Source organism: Bufo gargarizans, unplaced genomic scaffold, assembly GCF_014858855.1.
Source record: "Bufo gargarizans isolate SCDJY-AF-19 unplaced genomic scaffold, ASM1485885v1 fragScaff_scaffold_65_pilon, whole genome shotgun sequence".
In the NCBI taxonomy this organism is placed as follows: Eukaryota; Metazoa; Chordata; class Amphibia; order Anura; family Bufonidae; genus Bufo; species Bufo gargarizans.
Genome location: NW_025334157.1, coordinates 175,524 through 195,831, shown reverse-complemented (window position 1 = coordinate 195,831; position 20,308 = coordinate 175,524). Strand labels below are relative to the sequence as shown.

Genomic DNA, 20,308 nt, shown 5'->3' with positions numbered 1-20,308 from the left:
CCTGGAAGACCGCGGGAGCATTACAGAGACCGAAAGGCATCACGAGATACTCGTAATGCCCGTCTCTGGTATTAAATGCGGTCTTCCATTCGTCACCCTCTCTAATGCGAACTAAATTATAAGCACCCCTTAAATCGAGTTTGGTGAAGACTCGGGCCCCTGCCACCTGAGAAAACAGATCATCAATCAGAGGCAGTGGATACCGATTCTTCACCGTAATCCGATTAAGGGCACGATAATCGATGCAAGGTCTCAAGCCTCCATCCTTCTTCTCCACAAAGAAGAATCCAGCTCCAGCAGGGGAAGTGGATGGACGAATGAAATTCTTCTCAAGGTTCTCTTTAATATACTCCCGCTGAGCCTGAACCTCAGGCCCAGTGAGATTATAAAGATGCCCTCGTGGTGGCATGGTGCCTGGCAACAGGTCTATAGGACAATCATATGACCTGTGGGGAGGTAATACATCAGCCCCCTGAGGACTGAACACATCTCGGAAATTATGATACTGCTGTGGTAAAGTACTTAATACTTCCATGGAGGCTAGTGACAGGTCGGGACGAATGCACTTAGTAAGGCATTCCGTACTCCACTGACAGATAAGACCCGAGCGCCAGTCCACTACTGGATTATGGAGCCTTAACCAAGGGAGACCCAAAATCACGGGAGTGGATGGCATGTCAAGGACAAAAAGGCTTAAGGTCTCCCGATGATCAGCCCCCACCGTTACCTGTATTCCCGGAGTCATCCACACTGCACGACCATCTTGAAGAGGGGAACCATCAATCGCGGTCACTGACATGGTGGTTTTCGGCTGGATCAACGGGATGCCAAGTCGACGAACCAAGGTTGAGTCCACAAAATTCCCAGCGGCCCCAGAATCGATTAGTGCTGAAAACTCATGGACCTTGTCTTGCCACCGTAAGGATATGGATACCATCACCCGGCTTGGAGGAGGGATAATAGCACCTAGGGGGTTCTCCTCTATGCCCCCTAGGTTCATTCGTTTCCCGCCGGCAGGAGGGGACAGGTTTTAACGAGGTGTCCAGACTTCCCGCAAAATAGGCACAGGCCTTTCTGTTGGCGACGAGCTCGTTCTGCCTGTGTGAGATGGGAGGATCCAACCTCCATTGGCTCTTCGGCCGATTTTAGAGGCCCTGGATGTGGTCGAGAGGATGAAAACCGAGACGACCGTTCCACTCGCCTCTCACGGATTCGCCTGTCGGCATCGATTGCCTGAGAGATAGCCATTTCCAACGAGAAGGGGGTAGGCAAGGCCAAAAGAAGATCCCGGACCGCATCCGAAAGTCCCAAACGGAAGCGATGGCGTAGGGCTGCGTCGCCCCAGGTGGTGAAAGCTGCCCATCGCCTGAATTCTGCAGCGTATTCTTCAGCTGGGCGGCGGCCTTGTTGAATATGCTCAAGATTGGTCTCTGCGGTGCGAGTACGATCCGGGTCATCGTAAATCACAGCCATAGCCTCGAAGAAGGCATCCACTGACGAAAAGGCTGTATGGTCTTGAGGCAAGTTAAATGCCCAACGTTGGGGGTCTCCACGTAGCAGTGACATTACAATCCCAATTCTCTGCCTGAGAGTGCCAGAAGCCATCGGTCGTAACTGGAAATAAAGGAGACAGGAGTCCCTGAAGTTTAAGAACTCCTGTCGCTCTCCTGTGAAGGGGTCAGGCAGAGGGATCTTAGGTTCTGTTTGATGCCTTGCGATAGTGACGGGTAGTGCTGAGGCTCCCTGGATAAGCTGCTGAACCTCCTCCATCACAGTTGTCAGTTGCTCTTGGATTTGCGCTGCAGCGGCTGCTGGTATATTTGGGCGTCGTTGGAACAGCAGGTTAACGGCTCCCGTTAATTCATTCAGCTGCTGCTGGATCTTGTCCATGGCAACTGTTAGTTGGGCCCACTGTTCTGTAATGCAAGGCACCAACAAACAGACCAGTGATGAAAGCAAAAAGGTGTTTATTCACCAGAAACATAAACGTCCAGGACACTTGCTGGTAACAAGGAATAATAACAAAAAACCAGGCAAGGAGATTCCAGGAATAGTCCCAACCAGTGCTGAATGATGCTGTGCACTTGGCAGTCGAGTCACTCCAGATCTTGGGTCCGCTGTAAGGACAAAGTTCCTGGCAGTCTTCAGTCACTAGGAGTTGTGACCTATACCTGGTTGAGGGAAAATAACAGTGGGCACTGATCACCCTGAGAGACCTCCTTTTAAATGCCTGCTGACCAATCCCAGGGTGCCAAGTGTCCACTACCATAGGTGAACAAATTGCCCTGCACCTGAGTACAAGGCCTAAGGCAATCACAAGTTGATTAACCCATGGCTGGCTCCCTAATCCACTTTGCTCTTGTGAGTCAGTATAATATGCGCCACTGGTCGACGAAGTGCATAAGAAGCGCGTACTCGCGACCGTGTATCCCTTTGCGAACCTGCCCTCGTGCGTACGCACGGACGCATGATTGACTCAGCGCGAGTATGCGAGCGCGTGGACCCAGATGCGGAAACGGAAGTCGCAGGAGACACCGGAGACAACCCTGGCCGCGGCGTCTTGTCACTCGCCTGGCCACTCTGTCCCCGGGACTCCGACGGTCCTCCCCTCCGATGTCCACGCGAACGCATCTCTGCACTGGCTCGCAAAGGGGTCAGCGCTGGTGCATCAGAGACACGCATAACCTGTCCCGCAACTCCACGAGGACCCCTCTTGGTTCCCCTGGAGTGCAAAGCAGGTGAGGATCTTACAATATCCCTGAGAAAGGGGATGTCAATTCTGGGAAGTCTGACGTCTTGTATTCTTGCTGTTGTATGGGCCCAGTTTCACTCCAGGGACCTGCAATGGGACCTACTGACAACTTGGGAAAAAGAACCCTTAGACAAGAACATAGTGATTTCAGTCTGAACTTTAGAAAATCTGAGATGGTGGCTGATAAGGGACAATCTGAATCAGGGGGCTCCTTGGAGGAAGGAGAATCTCCTATGCTTAACAGACGCAAGCCCCTTCTATTCTGAATCAATCCGTCCAGGGCTTATGGATGGGGAGCCTAAACTTAGCCTCCTCGAATATGAAAGAGCTAATGGCGGTGAAGTTTGCAATGTTGGAAGTTCTTCTGTTACTGTCAGACAGACATCTCAGAGTTATGTTGGACAACAAGACTGTAGTCTGTTGTTTAAACAGATGGGGGGGGGGGGGGGAGGGTACCAGAAACAGGAGTCTGATGTTAATGGTGGGCAAAATTCTTTGTTTAGCAAAACAAAATTGCAAATCCATTTCTGCGGTTCACATCAAAGGGACAGAAAATATCCAGGCAGAGTCGTCAGTGAATTTCTCAGGGGGAAGGAAATTTGAGCCAGGAGATTTTCAGGATGATTACAAACAGCTGGGGTCTCCCCTCGATAGATCTTTTTGCCTCAAGCCAGAACAAAGGTGGAGAAGTTCTTTTCCCTGTCGCCAGAGGGATCCCCCTGTGGTCTGGATGCTTTTCTCCACAGATGGGACTTCCCTCTGGCTTATAACTTTCCTCCTTTTCCCTTAATCCCCAGGGTTCTGCAGAAGATAAGGGAAGATCAGGCAAGAATAATCCTAATAGCTCAGTTTTGGCCCAGAAGGACGTGGTTCAGGAGGATGTCTGTGACAGACTCTTGGGTCCTTCCAGAAGTCCACAACCTTCTATCTCAGGGTCCGGTGTTTCACCCACAGATAGGGAACCTCCATCTGACGGCATGGAATTTGAAAGGATCCTGCTGATCAATAGGGGGGTTTCTTCAGATTAAGTCGACACTCTTCTAAAGAGTAGAAAGAAAATTACAGTCTCTATCTATGCCAGAGTATGGAAGAAGTTCTTAAGTTTTGCTAGTCTAGATTTTAAGTGCATGACTTCCTAAACTCGGGCTTGCCAGATTTTAGATTCTCTTCTAAAATGTTTTCAAATGGGTTTGTCTCCTAGCACTTTGAAGGTACAGGTTTCTGCTATATCTGCCCTATTTAACGAAACTGTGTCTCCCAATCCATGGGTTTCTAGATTTTTTTTTTTTTAGATCAATTTCCAGATCTTCTCTAAAATGTTCTCCTAGGGTATCTCCTTGGGATCTGAATTTGGTTCTGAAGGCTTTAACGAAACCGCCCTTTGAGCCCATTGAAGAGATTTCTATTAGGCATTTATCATTCAAGCTCTTACGTCAGCCGGAAGGGTTAGAGAGCTTCAGTGTATTTCCAATGATCCTCCATATACCAGCATCGTGGAGGATAGGGTTATCATCCGTCCTGACCCAGCATTCCTTCCTAAGGCAGCTTCTAGGATCACAGGTCCCAGGAGATTGTTCTTCCTACTTTTTATGGGACTCCAACTACAGAAGAGGAATAGTCCTTTCATTGCCTGGACATTAGAAGATGCTTACTGCAATATTTGTCCAAAACTAAAGACCAGAGGAAATCCTCCTCCATGTTTGTCTTTCAGGGGAAGACTAAGCGCTATACCGCATCTAAGAATACTCTGGCCAGATGGATTACGTCAGCAGTATCTTTGGCGTATTTAGCTTCAGGGAAGTCTCCTCCAGAAGGCCATAGGGCTCTTTCTACAAGGGCTATTTCTACCTCTTGGGCTGAAAGGGCAGCTGTCTCTATTGAGGATATCTGTAAGGCAGCGGTCTGGTCATCTACAACCACCTTTTTCAGGCATTACCAATTACGGTTAGACTTGACCTCTGAATTAACTTTTGCTACAAAGATGCTTTCGGCTGTCAACCCACCCTAGGTGTCTCCTTGGTTATTCACTCTCGTGGTGCTGTCGTGGGTGAGGGGAAAAATAAAGATTACTCTTACTGGTAATTGGATTTTTCTGAACCCACGACAGCACCCTTATTTCCCTTCCCTGTTGTGTTTGAGTTGGTTTATGTTTCATGGGTGTGGCAAAAAAATAAAATATATATATACAGTACAGACCAAAAGTTTGGACACACCTTCTCATTCAAAGAGTTTTATAAAAATTGTAGATTTACACTGAAGGCATCAAAACTATGAATTAACACATGTGGAATTATATACATAACAAAAAAGTGTGAAACAACTGAAAATATGTCATATTCTAGGTTCTTCAAAGTAGCCACCTTTTGCTTTGATTACTGCTTTGCACACTCTTGGCATTCTCTTGATGAGCTTTAAGAGGTAGTCACCTGAAATGGTCTTCCAACAGTCTTGAAGGAGTTCCCAGAGATGCTTAGCACTTGTTGGCCCTTTTGCCTTCACTCTGCGGTCCAGCTCACCCCGAACCATCTCGATTGGGGTCAGGTCCGGTGACTGTGGAGGCCAGGTCATCTGGCGCAGCACCCCATCACTCTCCTTCATGGTCAAATAGCCCTTACACAGCCTGGAGGTGTGTTTGGGGTCAATGTCCTGTGGAAAAATAAATGATGGTCCAACTAAACGCAAACCGGATGGAATAGCATGCCGCTGCAAGATGCTGTGGTAGCCATGCTGGTTCAGTATGCCTTCAATTTTGAATAAATCCCCAACAGTGTCACCAGCAAAGCGCCCCCACACCATCACACCTCCTCCTTCATACTTCACGGTGGGAACCAGGCATGTACAGTCCATCCATTCACCTTTTCTGCGTCGCAAAAAGACACGGTGGTTGGAACCAAAGATCTCAAATTTGGACTCATCAGACCAAAGCACAGATTTCCACTGGCCTAATGTCCATCCCTTGTATCCTTTAGCCCAAACAAGTCTCTTCTGCTTGTTGCCTGTCCTTTGCAGTGGTTTCCTAGCAGATATTCTACCATGAAGGCCTGATTCACACAGTCTCCTCTTAACAGTTGTTCTAGAGATGTGTCTGCTGCTAGAACTCTGGGTGGCATTGACCTGGTCTCTAATCTGAGCTGCTGTTAACCTGCGATTTCTGAGGCTGGTGACTCGGATGAACTTATCCTCCACAGCAGAGGTGACTCTTGGTCTTCCTTTCCTGGGGCGGTCCGCATGTGAGCCAGTTTCTTTGTAGCGCTTGATGGTTTTTGTGACTGCACTTGGGGACACTTTCAAAGTTTTCCCAATTTTTCGGACTGACTGACCTTCATTTCTTAAAGTAATGATGGCCACTCGTTTTTCTTTACTTAGCTGCTTTTTTCTTGCCATAATACAAATTCTAACAGTCTATTCAGTAGGACTATCAGCTGTGTATCCACCTGACTTCTCCACAACACAACTGATGGTCCCAACCCCATTTATAAGGCAAGAAATCCCACTTATTAAACCTGACAGGGCACACCTGTGAAGTGAAGACCATTTCAGGTGACTACCTCTTGAAGCTCATCAAGAGAATGCCAAGAGTGTGCAAAGCAGTAATCAAAGCAAAGGTGGCTACTGTGAAGAACCTAGAATATGACATATTTTCAGTTGTTTCACACTTTTTTGTTATGTATATAATTCCACATGTGTTAATTCATAGTTTTGATGCTATATATATATATATATATATATATATATATATATATATATATATATATATATATATATAGCAAGGAGATGAGATATTGAAGATCCTTGGAAAGACATACTGAAGTGGGAGGAGAGCCTCCGCCTTTGTGTACTTCAGGTTTCCTGTCTATGGTGGCAGAACCTCGCTCTTGTGGTGCTGTCGTGGGTCCAGGAAAATCCAATCACCGGTAAGAGTAATCTTCATTTTCAGCCCAAAGGTTTCCATAGCCTTTAAGCAGTGAGAGAACATTTACAGTGGTGATGACTTCGGTCCAGGAGGCCACTAATGCTGGGCAGGCCCAGAGTCCCCCTCCGAGGCAGGAATGATACCAGTTCGATGGGCCCATATAGGGTGAGAGGAGCGTGGAGGGTGATATGTAATAGTTAATAGGTAGCAGCAGGTGATACTCTTAACGAGGGAATATAGCGGCACTTTTAACTCTTACAGGAGGTAATCGCTTAGTGTGAAACTGAATGTAAATGTCAGATACACTGCGAGAGGAAGACGGATCAAGAAACGAGACCATCAGAGTAAAGCTAGGTGTAGGAGATTGCTGTTGGGTCTAAGTTGCTAAAATCTAAAAAAGGCCTTTTTTGGGATGTCATGTACAGTGCCAAACTGGTCAAATGTCCGCCAGGGTTCTGCAAGACATATATTAAAAGTTAGTCTAAAAGAACCCTAAGCTCTGGTAACGGAAAATATCGACTATAAAGACCAGAGGTTAAAACTAAGACATGGGATAGGTGTTGTTGATTCTCCCTCTGAGCCGGGTGTTGCACATGAGTGAGCTGCCCCTTGCCTGGTTTATACTGGGGCAGTGAGAAGAGTATGATACAGAAACTTGGCTTCCAACTTCCCATAACAGACTCATGTGCTGGGGTCTGAATGTGACGCTGCCGTCTGAGACAGACTCTGCCAGTACAAAGTGGTCCCCACAGCACATAGGCAGTGTTCCTTCTGAGCGATAGAAGTCCTTGTGATTTTTGGGTAGAAATTAAATTGTCATACTGTCTGCATGCCTAAAGCTACATGGTTGATAATACCCGGCACACACACAGAGGAATATGATAATTTCACCCAATCCGTTGCCTCCTTGTTTCTCATGGCAACAAGTAGTCAGTCCCAGGGATCCTCAGGACCAAATATCTTAGACAAATCCCAGCAGAAGTGAAAAGGTCAAATAAAAACATAAAACTCTACTGCAAGTCTTCTTTTACCAAAGCTTGGGAAAAGTGCACTTTAGTTCAGCAAAAAAGTCCTTCCCTATAATGAACATACAAATCTGTCTAAACATGAAGACAATATATAGAAAACATTAGTGGTGATCACAATCATGGAGGTGACATTCCTTCTGTCTTCTTGTACAGACATGCTTGTGTTGTGTAGTTGTCGTCCTCTTGTTCAAAAGATCTATTCCACAACTGGCAGAAAATAATGGACGTTGTCAATGTCTCGAATTTATCTTTTTTTGGTTATTTTAGCAACGACGAGAAGCTTCCAGTCATTCATACATATAGACTATCTGGACAAAAGTATTAGGTACCTAGACATTCCACCTCCAGAAGCTTTTAGGACACCCCTTTCTACATCTATAGTAATTAATAAGGAGTTGGTCAAGGTTGGCTCTTCTGGGATGTCCCTTCTTCCAGAAGAACATTTGTGAGGTCAGATGTTGGAGGAGAGGGCCTTGCTCACAGTCTCTATTCTGGTGTTGGATGGGGTTGAGGTTGGGGCTCTGTGCAGCACGTCAAGGTCTTCCAGTCTCCCCAACCATGTCTTTATGGATCTTGCTTTGTGCAATGGGGTGCATTCATGGAGGAGCAGAAAAGGGGCTTCCCCAAACTGTTCACAAAAGCTGTCACCATACAATTGTCCACAATATCTTGTCTGCTGAAGTAGTAACGTTTCTGCTCACTGAAGCTGAGACGGAGCCATGAAGACCGCCATAGCATAACCCCTCCCCCACCAGACTGTACAGCCAGCACTATGCAGTCCAGCAGGTAACGTTCTCCTGGCTTTCACCAGACCCGTCCATCAGCTGCCTGATTGGTCACTGCACAGAAGATGTCTCGATTGCTCCACAGTCCAGTGGTGGCATGCTTTACCCAGCTCCATCCCACGCCTGGCATTGTGCTCGTGATGGAAGGCTTGCATGCAGCGGTCATGAAGCTCCCGTCACAGTTTTTGTGCTGATGTTGATGACAGAGGAGGTCTGGACTCTGCCGTTCTGGAGTCAGCAGAGCGTTGGTGAATTTTATGCACTATGCTCTTCAGCACTCGGGACCCTGCTCTGTAACATTACATGGTTCATGACTTAGCTGCAGTAGTTCCTTCCACTTTACAATAATATTGCTCACAGGTGATGGTGGAATATCTAGGAGGGAAGACATGTCAGGAAATGGCTGACCGTGCTGGAATTCAAGGGGCTCTTTAGAATGAACAATTCTTTCACCAGTTTTATAAAGCCGACTCTGCATGGTCGGGGCTGGATGTTATACACCTGTGGCAATGGGACCGAATGAAACACCTGAACGTGGGCCCAAGGATCGAGGGAGTGGGGGGGCAGAGCCTGGAGCATAGCCACCTACATGAGTGGACTTGTATTTGTGATGTTATCTTGGAGCTGTATAAGCCTGAAAACACGGGGAATATTTACTCATTACCTACAGGAGACCCCCCCCCCCCCCCCTTCCCCGAGATACCTGCCCACCTCGACTGGGAAGCTAAAGAAGGAATGGTTGGATGCAAGTTTGCTGTGTTATGATTTTCAGGCCCATAGGGATAATGTCACTGCAACTGAGGGACCCGCAGAAATGCAGAACCACTTTCACTGGGCGCTGCTGGAGTGACAGCCTGTTACAGCAGCTCCTGCTCACATAAGAGGACTTGGATATGGACAATTGCAGTACTTGTTATTGTGTTTTCACTGGGAACTATTGTGTCTGGAGATCCTGCATGGAGCCAAGGGTCACCAGGGAGCAGCTTAGGAGCACAGCAGGGCTGCATGCTACCAGACCAGACATCCCTGATGAACCAAGGAAGAGGAGACATGATGCAGAGCTGGAGCTCTTTCAAGGGCTAGGAGATGTTATAGACCTGTTCTCCCCTCAACGTAACGATCTCTCTTGAATAAGATGGATGACCTGGCGGCGCTGACCCGGCATCATCAGGAGTTTAGGGAGTGCAGCATCATACTGTTTACAGAGACTTGGCTTAATAGACTTACTCCGGACATAGTCATCTCCTTGGATGGCTTCAAACTGTTTTGGGCAGACACGACAATGGACAGCAGTAAGAGGAAAGGAGAGCTGGCGACATTCGTGAATGATATATGGTGTAACTCTAGGCACATTACGATTGAGGAGCAAACTTGCTGTAAGGACATTGAACCGCCCCTGGGATGATCAGATCACAACCTGGTGCATCTTCGACCTGTGTACAAACCACTTGTACATAGAGAACCAGCTGTCACCCGCACAGTCAGGATATGGTCTGAAGAGGGTGACAAGGCTTTGAGGGATTGTTTCAACACAACTGCATGGGACAAGCTGCAGGATCCCTATGGGGAGGACATGGAAGGCCTCACACACTTCATAGCAGACTGCATTAACTTTTGTGTGGACAACACAGTACCCCCAAAACTGGTGAGGTGCTTCTGTAATTACAAACCCTGGATTAACCCTGATATAAAAACTCTTCTCAAGAAGAAGAAACGGGTCTTTAGGTCAGGCAACAAGGAAAAGCTGAGGGATGTGCAAAAGGAGCTGAGGCGTCAAATCAGGGAGGAGAAAGCCAGATACAAGAGGAAGATGGAGAGAAATACTTAAGTCAATATCCGGTCACAGACATCGTGTCTCCCAGGTAGAAGGACATAAAAAGTGGGTTAATGAGCTCAATCTATTCTTCAATAGGTTTGATCACACACCTGCTCCCACACTAATGGTTACCTCACCTCCAGATCAGTCAATCTAGCAGGGAAGGCCACATGACCAATTGGCATCAGTGTCAAATTACTTAAGATCTGCGGTGATCAGTTTGTGGTATTATTACATATATGTTCAATATGAGCCTGGCTTTTGGAAAGGTACGACAACTGTGGAAATAATCTTGTGTAGTACCAGTTTGGAAAAAGCCTCATCCAGTGGATCTCAGCAGCTACAGACCGGTGGCATTGACATGCCACTTGATGATTGTCTTGGAGAGGTTGGTTCTCACACATCTTTGCCCTCTAGTGAGCTCATCCATGAACCCCCTCCAGTTTGCTTATTGGCCTGGCAATGGGGTGGACTATGCCATCATCCACCTTCTACACTGAGTTCTTTCTCACCTGTAGAAACCTCAGTATGTGAGAGCTTGGAACTGTGTTTCAGACTGGGTGATCTGTAGGCTCCTCAGGGTACAGTTCTTGCTCCTTTTCCTCTTCACACTGCAGACTTCAGTCACAACTCATCTAGTTACTTCTGATGACTTGGCAACAGTAGGCCTCATCAAAGACGAGAATGACATGGAATACTGAGAATTGACCCGGAAATTTGTGGATTGGTGCCTGCAGAACCACTTTAGGATTAATGACAGGAAGAGTAAGGAGATGGTTGTGGACATCCGCCAGCACAGACATCCTCCTAAACCAGTGGACATCCAGCGGATGGACATTGAGATGGTTAACATGGACGCACTATACAGAAAGGACCACAGCAGGCTTTACCTGCTTAAGAGGCTGAGAGCTTTTGGACTGCAGAGGGCACTTCTTAGGGCCTTTTTCAACTCTGTGGTGGCATCAGCCATCTTTTGAGTGGCTTGCTGGGGTAGCAGAATCTCAACCGGGGAGAGGAAGAGACTTGACAAACTGATTAGAAAGGCTAGCTCCATCCTGGGGAGCCCCCTAAATCCATTGCAGGTGGTATGTGAGAGGAGGAAACTATCGAAGCTGATCTCCATGCTGGACAATAACTTTCATCCCATGCATGAGAAGGTGATAGCATTGAGCAGTACCATCAGTGACCGACTGCTTCCCCCCAAGTGTGAGAAGGAGCGCTATCAGAAGTCATTCCTCACTGCTGCTGTTAGGCTGTACAACCATCACCAACCCAAGCGGAGATAGACCGCTGATCGCCTACAGGTTCCTGTGGATATCATTCCATCCAGAGACTGAATTCTATGAGCTGTGATATCTACAACCCTTATTTTTTCCATTTATTATCTGTAATCTACTGTTATGTAATGCCTTTATTTTGGAGTTTCTGTAGTCTCTGTGCTGCCCTAACACTGAATTTCACGTTGTGGGACTATTAAAGGAATATCTTATCAAAAGGCGTCTGAGAGATGGAGAAATGCTCTGTCTATGGCGTTTCCATAGTTCCATGACTGCTCCTTTTAAATCCTTCAGTTTTAAGCCCCTTGGGGGTTATTTCATCTTCACTTGGTTTTGTATGTAGATTATATATTTTTTCAGTTGCATAACGCTTGCATATTGTATTGTACATTACTATGTGTAGCTCATGTCCTTTGTCAGGCCTTTATGCTCGGTACATGGCGGCTCTTGGATCCAACTTGGCCATTACTTTATGACTACTAACTGTATGAATATGTTAGTGTGGAATTTTAAGTGGGCCCAGTAACCCCCTCAAGCACATTTGGTGTTTTGTGCAGAGTTATTCCCCAGACATAGTATGTAGTCTTGAGACTCATTTGGGGTGGATGCACCATTCAAACTATTCCAGGGGAGTGCCAGTATTAATTTGAAGATCTCTGAGTCAGATCCTGACGGTCGCTTTATCTTCTTAGCTTGAACCTAACTTTATTCTCCTTGTATACAACCCTCCTCCAGCCAATCTAAACTTGCACCATCGGATCCTTCTAGTTGCCCTTTACTTCCCAATATATTTTGTAATATGCTGTGGTGACCCCAGACCTCTCTCTACAGATATAGTCTGGGGATATCTCCTCCACGCTTATCACCTGGTGGACACTGAATAGCTCTCCTGGAACATGTCTTCTAGATCTGTTATGAAGACCTTTAACAAGCTGTTTAAGGATTTAAAGATCAAGGTTTTTCTTTTTTTTACTTTTGGGGTTAATCTTCCAAATCTGTGTTTATTAGAAAGCGCCTATGTCACAATGACAATATTTTTCAGATGAAAAAAATGTTGCTAAAAGTGTGTCTTATAGCCCAAAGTAAGGGGACCAAGCAAATGTTTACCGCTTTACCTCAGGCTGCATAGCAGCTAAAGATGTGAAGCAGGTCTTCTCTTAAAGCTACGAATATAAGTGGTGCTAACTGTGATATAAGCAAAGACAGATCAGAGCTAGGTATAAATGCAGATCTCACTTCTGAGCAGATTCTAAAGGCTGCATCTCAACTTTATCGCAGTTTTCACCACTCATATCTCTAGCTGCTATGCAGTCTGTGAGCGAGCAGGTTGAAGTAGCTCCCCCCATCCTCGCGAATGAGGAGAAAGGGGACAGTGGGGAATGTGCTGACAGGATGTAAAAAGAGGCATAGATCCTTCTATCTTTTTGTAACTGTTTATGACGTGATGGGGGAGATGGACTTCTGTGCATTGTATCAACCACCTCCCCCCCATCAATCGGAGAGCATGCTTGGTCTCTGATTGTCATGTGATTGGAGCGGGGGAGTGGGGTCGCTTTTTCCAAGAAAAGTATTAAGCATGTGAGCACTTGCTCATCTAATCATATACAGTCATGTGAAAAAATTAGGACACCCTTTGAAAGCATGTGGTTTTTTGTAACATTTTTAATAAAAGGTTATTTCATCTCCGTTTCAACAATACAGAGAGATTAAAGTAATCCAACTAAACAAAGAAAACTGAAGAAAAGTCTTTTCAAGATCTTCTGTAAATGTCATTCTACAAAAATGCCTATTCTAACTGAGGAAAAAGATAGGACACCCTCACATGTATTCCCTCTTAAATTGGCTCAGATCTCACACAGGTATATCACACCAGGTGCACATAATTAGTAGATCGTTACTCTGCATGTTGAATGAGGCTTGCCCTATTTAAACCTCAGACATTTAGTTTGGTGTGCTCCTGACTGTTGAAGTGAGAGTGAGCACCATGGTGAGAGCAAAAGAGCTGTCAGAGGACTTCAGAAAAAAGATTGTAGCAGCCTATGAGTCTGGGAAGGGATTTAAAAAGATCTCAAAAGATTTTGAAATCAGCCATTCCACTGTCCGGAAGATAGTCTACAAGTGGAGGGCTTTCAAAACAACTGCCAACATGCCCAGGACTGGTCGCCCCAGCAAGTTCACCCCAAGAGCAGACCGCAAGATGCTAAAAGAGGTCTCCAAAAACCCTAAAGTGTCATCTCGAGAACTACAGCAGGCTCTGGCTACTGTTGATGTAGAAGTACATGCCTCTACAATCAGAAAGAGACTGTACAAGTTTAACTTGCATGGGAGGTGTGCAAGGAGGAAACCTTTGCTTTCCAAGAGAAACATCGAGGCCAGATTGACATTTGCCACAGATAAAGTTGACAAAGACCAGGACTTCTGGAATAATGTTCTTTGGACAGATGAGTCCAAAATTGAATTATTTGGACACAACAGCAGAGGACATGTTTGGCGTAAACCAAACACAGCATTCCAAGAAAAGAACCTCATACCAACTGTGAAGCATGGAGGTGGAAGTGTCATGGTTTGGGGCTGCTTTGCTGCAGCAGGACCTGGTCAGCTCACCATCATAGAATCCACGATGAATTCTACTGTGTATCAGAAGGTGCTTGAAGAACATGTGAGACCATCAGTTAGAAAATTAAAGCTGAAGCGGAACTGGACCATGCAACATGACAATGACCCAAAACATACTAGTAAATCAACCAAAGATTGGCTGAAAAAGAAGAAATGGAGAGTCCTGGAATGGCCAAGTCAAAGTCCAGATTTGAATCCCATTGAGATGCTGTGGGGTGACTTGAAAAGGGCTGTACGTGCAAGAAACCCCTCAAACATCTCACAGCTGAAAAAGTTCTGCATTGAGGAGTGGGGTAAAATTTCCTCAGACCGATGTCGAAGACTGGTAGATGGCTACAAGAACCGTCTCACTGCAGTTATTTCAGCCAAAGGAGGTAACACTCGCTATTAGGGGCAAGGGTGTCCTATCTTTTTCCTCAGTTAGAATAGGCATTTTTGTAGAATGACATTTACAGAAGATCTTGAAAAGACTTTTCTTCAGTTTTCTTTGTTTAGTCGGATTACTTTAATCTCTCTGTATTGTTGAAACGGAGATGAAATAACCTTTTATTAAAAATGTTACAAAAAACCACATGCTTTCAAAGGGTGTCCTAATTTTTTCACATGACTGTATCTGCCTATTGGGCCACTTATTTACTTCACGCACCAGACATTTACCGGCGTCCAGTCCACAGCAGCAAATAAGTCTTGCCACACATTTCAACTACAAACACACTGCAATCAATCAAACGTACATTTTACACTCTTCCTATCCTGTCTAATAGTGATAATGAGTATTACCAGAGGGATGTCTAGTACACTTCTGGTGGATAGAAAATATATTTTCGCTCACTGATTCTCACCATAAATAACTGTTTTCAGTTAGGTTTACAAAAAAAGTATATACCACAATGTTCGCCCTAATCATCCTAACCCACAAAGTGAAAGAATATGGGCTGAAATAGTATGAAGTATTGTTTTCCAAGTTCGTGTTATCTAAAACCTGTGTGAATCCCGTAGATGAAGTCCTAAAATTGCAGACACAGACGTCTCAGTGATGATTCTCTGCACTCACAGGACACCTCATTATCTCCACCTTCTAAATTCTTGATAGGACCCTCGTCCCCATTAGAACATCCTGAATTCTTAGTGTAATGGACCCAACAAGGTGCTGGAGACCTTTATTACAGGTTCTGATTGACCTCAGAAAAATATCATATGATCCCTCTAGTCCACCCTTTCATTATTTCTCTTAGGATAGACGTGTGTTCATCCCAGCTAGGTTAAAATTCACTTATTGTAGATTTAACAACTACATCTCTAGAAATTCCAAGCCTCAAATACTTATTCATTGACTTACTTCTTTTTTAAGAACACTTCCCTCTTGAACCTTATTTGTACCTTAACATATTTAAAGACTTGAATTATGTTCCCCCTTCCCCTTGTTTCCTCAAGCCTGTACAGGTTAAGTTCTTTATGTCTCTCCTGATATGTTTTATGCTTCAGACCTTTCACCATTTTTGTAGAGTCTATTTCTCTACCTTGTAAAGATGTCTATAAACCTGCAATCTGGTGATTGTACTGCCATTAGGCCATACAGACCTCTTTGTCATGTCCATGGCTTAGAGGATAAGTTTCTATCTTGGCTCAACCGCTTTAAGTTAAGTTGTATTAAATTAATTGTGGTGACTGAGTGTAGACCATAACCCTTGTTTATAAGTTTTGAATTCACTAGTTGTGGATTCGCAAGGAATGGCTTTTCCTTCCTGCTGAATCCAATTCTGGGTTTGTCTAAAAAAACACACCTTTAGCTACCTCAAAAACAGTACCTTTTCTTCATTCTCAGGGGGATATTATACATTTGTCTACTTTGTAGTTGGAAAAAAAAATATCACAAAATGCATTTTTAATCCTAACAGAAAATCCTTTTGAGGGAAACGTCATGTTACCACTAAATTATAAAGCTAAAGATGAAGATGTCCTGCAGAGCTCTTCAGGAGAAAACCTCAATACCTTTAATGTTCATCCAGGACATCACAGTACAGATCTGTCATATATTCCCCCTAATCACGAGGAACCTTCTCTTGACCAGATTGCTACCCCAAATACAGGTCAGAAAGAGGATGAAAAGTGTCACTGTGGTAAAGAGTTCATTAAAAGCTCAGGTATTTCTACACACAGAAGAACCCTCACAGGAGAAAAGCCATTTTCATGTTTTCTTTGTGGAAAATGCTTTATTAATAAATCAAATCTTGTTCGACATCAGAGAAGTCACACAGGAGAGAAGCCATTTTCATGTTTTCTATGTGGAAAATGCTTTATTAATAAATCAAATCTTCTTACGCATGAGAGAATTCACAAAGGAGAGAAGCCATATTCATGTTCACAATGTGGTAAATGTTTTACACAGAGATCAAATCTTGTGAAACACGAGCGAATTCACACAGGAAAGAAGCCGTATTCATGTTCAGAATGTAAAAAGTGCTTTATAGATACATCAAGTCTTACTAAGCATACGAGAATTCACACAGGGGAGAAACCATATTCATGTTCAGAATGTGGGAAAAGTTTTATTACTAAATGCAAACTTAGAGATCATCACAGAATTCACACAGGAGAGAAGCCATATTCATGTTCAGAATGTGGGAAACGTTATACTTCTAAAGCAAAACTTAGGAATCATCAGAGAAGTCACACGGGAGAGAAGCCATTGTGATGTTCTAGATCTGGAAATGTCTGCACAAAATCATATTTTGAAAATTATCAGAGAATTCACATACAGAAAACAACATACTTTGGAATCTGGGAAATGCTACTGTGACTGAGATCCTCAGAGGAAAAGTATTGTGGATATAAGGAAGAAAAATGTCCCTATGAACCTTGCTTCTTATCACTGTATTCACACCTCCACCCACACTACGGGAGACTCCAGAGTGACATGGGGAGAAGTAACGACGCTCGGTGTAATTGTTTTATAACGTATGTGGACATATAAATGTTTCCTCTTCATTATATAAAAGGATAAAAGTGAAAGAACTGAGCAAAACCCTAACAGACTGCAATAATTTATTAAAAGAAAATCCGACATACCTCTGACATTTACTTTTGCAGGGAAAGAGATATTTCTGACAACCTGAACGACCTGAAATGACTGGAGAAGCAGGTGCTGCAGATTTGGCACAAATGATTAGAGCATTCCTGTTTGATGCATTTTAGTAGGGTTGTTTCTGCACCATGGCTGTGGGTGAATGGGACAGTTGTGGACTGTAATAAATCTGCCATGTGTGAATATGTCCTTAGACTGGAGGCACACATGCAGTTTTTGTTTAAATGGTGCATAAAAGAAACACTGCTCTGAGCGCTCTGCACTTTCAGCTTTCGTTGGCTTTGCATGTCTGTCTTAGCATGTGAAGTATGGATCCAGCATGTATCTGTAGAAAGTATATGGGATCCGAACTCCACTCGGACAGCTGAGTAAAGCGATGAACGCTGGAGATGCAGAGCACCACTTCTGCCCTTTTGTGTTTTTATTTATTTTTACAAAAGTTTTAGGTACTCTTTTGCTTTTCGTGGACATGATAGGAATAACCAGCCTAAGCTCCAACTGTTGATACTTGGAGTTATGGAAATGGCGAGCTGCACTTTTCTGTTTCTGTAATTACCATAGCAATGAATGAGAGCTACGCAAAGAGTGTAGCACAGCTAGATATCAGGTCTCTGTAATGCCCACATTACTGGAAACAGCGTGGCCTGCTTTATTTGCGTACCTCTTCCTCACTGGTATGGGAGATATGGGAACACCAGAGCGCAGCCATCCCAGATATTCCCATAACCCCAACCGGCCAGCGCAGAGATGAAAGGCAGAGATGGGAATAACCCTTTAGAGGGATTGTCCGGAAATAACCCTTTAGAGGGATTTTTTTAAAACAAAAAAACACTCCTAATGCCCCTGCCCAGTTTCCAGTCCCTGCAGAACCAGAAGGTAGCTGTGTCCCATGATTTCTTCAGCCCATCGCAGGCCTCAGCGGTCACATCTGATTGAACGGTACATCTCCGCAGTAACACATCATTCAAGCAGATGTGGCCGCCACTCGCAGTCCTCAGTGGTAACAGTCAGAGGATCAAGCCAAAGTACTGCAGGAAGCGGAAGTTCTGTCACAAAAGCTTAACTGTTTTTCTAGCTGTGTGAATTCTACTTTCACTTTGTGCCGGTCATCTAATAACCCTTATCTCTAAATTACGAAGAGGTCCTAAACACTTATTTTAGCCACATTCTTATCATTACGATAAGAACTGAGCTATAATGAGTATTTATAAAGGCAGGAATCACAGATAGCGAGCCTCCAGCTAAGTTACATGACGGAAAGAGTAAAAATACAGAGCCTGCTGCTAGAGAATCCCAGGGCTGTTCAGAGAAAGGGACTCAACATTTGTAAAAAAAAAAGACCAATTGAAAGAAATGATTTTAGCTCAAAGTGAATACTGTATACCGGTAATGGAATAATATTAGAAAAAAATCCTCCAAAAGGTGTACATGGCCTTTAGCATTACATATTTGTCATTGATGTTCATCCCTCTCCTGGTCTTGGCTAAAAAATAAAATATATTTGCTCCATGAACTGCATTATGATTCCAGCCTGTTCTAGGAAGACTTTTTCTTATTTGTACCTCAGACATATAGTAGGTTTTGGTTTCAGGTCATCAGAAAGGCTATAGATGTCTAGTCTACTAGTTTATAAAAAATTCTGAGTTTGACCCAAAATTGAATATTTAGTGATTTCATTCAGGAGGAGAGGGAGGGAAGTGCAATTTTTCAGGCAATCAGGACACTTGTGATCCAGGTAGAATTGACATGTACCTGAATTGCCTGGCCAATTCAGATGAGTTGAAAGATCTTTAGTGTCTACAGATCTGGAAAGGAAATTGGCTAAATGGATGTCAATCGGTCCACTGTACAGGAAGCTATAGGTGGAGATTTCCGACTGCTGCCCATTGGGGCAGGCTAGTCTGTGCCCTCAGCCTCATTCTGATAGAACTGTGATGGCTAACCTCCGGCACTCCAGCTGTGGTAAAACTATGACTCCCAAGATGAACTCTTGCTTGGCTGTTCTCAGAACTTCATAAAAATGAATAGAGCATGCTGGGAGTCATAGTTTCACCACAGCTGGAGTGCTGGAGGTTAGCCATCACTGTGATAGAAGAAGTCAAGATGCTGAGGAAGGTGGGTCAGTGTATATTTGTGAGACCTACAGGTGGCTTCCTCCATTAATGATGTCTACTACTGCAAAAAGGCAGCAAACTTAAATCTACTTTGCGGGTGTGCTAGAAGATAACCCTTGCTATGCAAAAAAAAAAAAAAAGCATGGTAAGACTTTAGTGGAAAAAAGAAAGACCAGCAGGATGGAATGATTTCCACGTCTTCTATGTTTTAGATTTTGGTTAACATACACTAATTCTAAATACTGACCAGAGTCCCTTTCACATACGTCCAGTGATTTGGTTCGATTGTCCTGCAGAGTGAAGTAGAAATGCCCGGGAGGGGACTAAAGCTACTACGGATGCCACAGTTCTCATACATTCGGTGCATCAGTTGTGATGCCGCATGCCAAATAGTGGCAGACAGAATAGCGCTGCATGCTGCTGAGTTTTTCTGTCTGGTGCCATCAGTGGATGGACACTAGATCTGTGCACTGAAGTGCATTTTACATATATCAGTTGTGTCTAGTTCCCGGCCTGAAGTAGTTAGCCGGACACAACTGATATATGTGAGGCGGGTTTTATAGAAACTGTTGTGAATTCCATGTGTTATTGGCTTTTTTGTTCAATTCTGTTAATTTTATATACTGTTCAAATAAAAAGCTTACATGGGTCGTCCTTACATTTTTATGTTACTGTAGTCAGAGACCTAGACCCTGCAGGATCCATACACCTGTAGTTTTTAAAGGTGGGAGATTTATCACAAGTCTGTAAATTCTAAACCTGCATCGACATTGGAGTTTTACTGTACAGCTGTGTTGCCTCCACAGAACACGTTATTTGCATGAACTAATGTTCCTTTTCTGGCACACACGAGCATTATTAATATGAGAATATTATATTAAATCGGTTGGCACATTGAACGGCAGTCCTTGGTGTGAATAAT

At 44.3% G+C, this 20,308-nt stretch overlaps 1 protein-coding gene across 1 annotated transcript in view; it reads left to right on the top strand.

Moving 5' to 3' along the window:
- The window catches only part of LOC122922715 (gastrula zinc finger protein XlCGF71.1-like), a 28,639-nt gene extending 8,704 nt beyond the window's left edge, over nucleotides 1-19,935 (top strand). The window contains exon 2 of the mRNA XM_044273415.1: nucleotides 16,086-19,935. Coding sequence (XP_044129350.1) covers nucleotides 16,109-16,882 — 774 coding nt within the window. The 5' untranslated portion in view covers nucleotides 16,086-16,108 and the 3' untranslated portion in view covers nucleotides 16,883-19,935. The remainder of the gene's footprint in view (nucleotides 1-16,085) is intronic.
- Nucleotides 19,936-20,308: the final 373 nt, after the last annotated feature.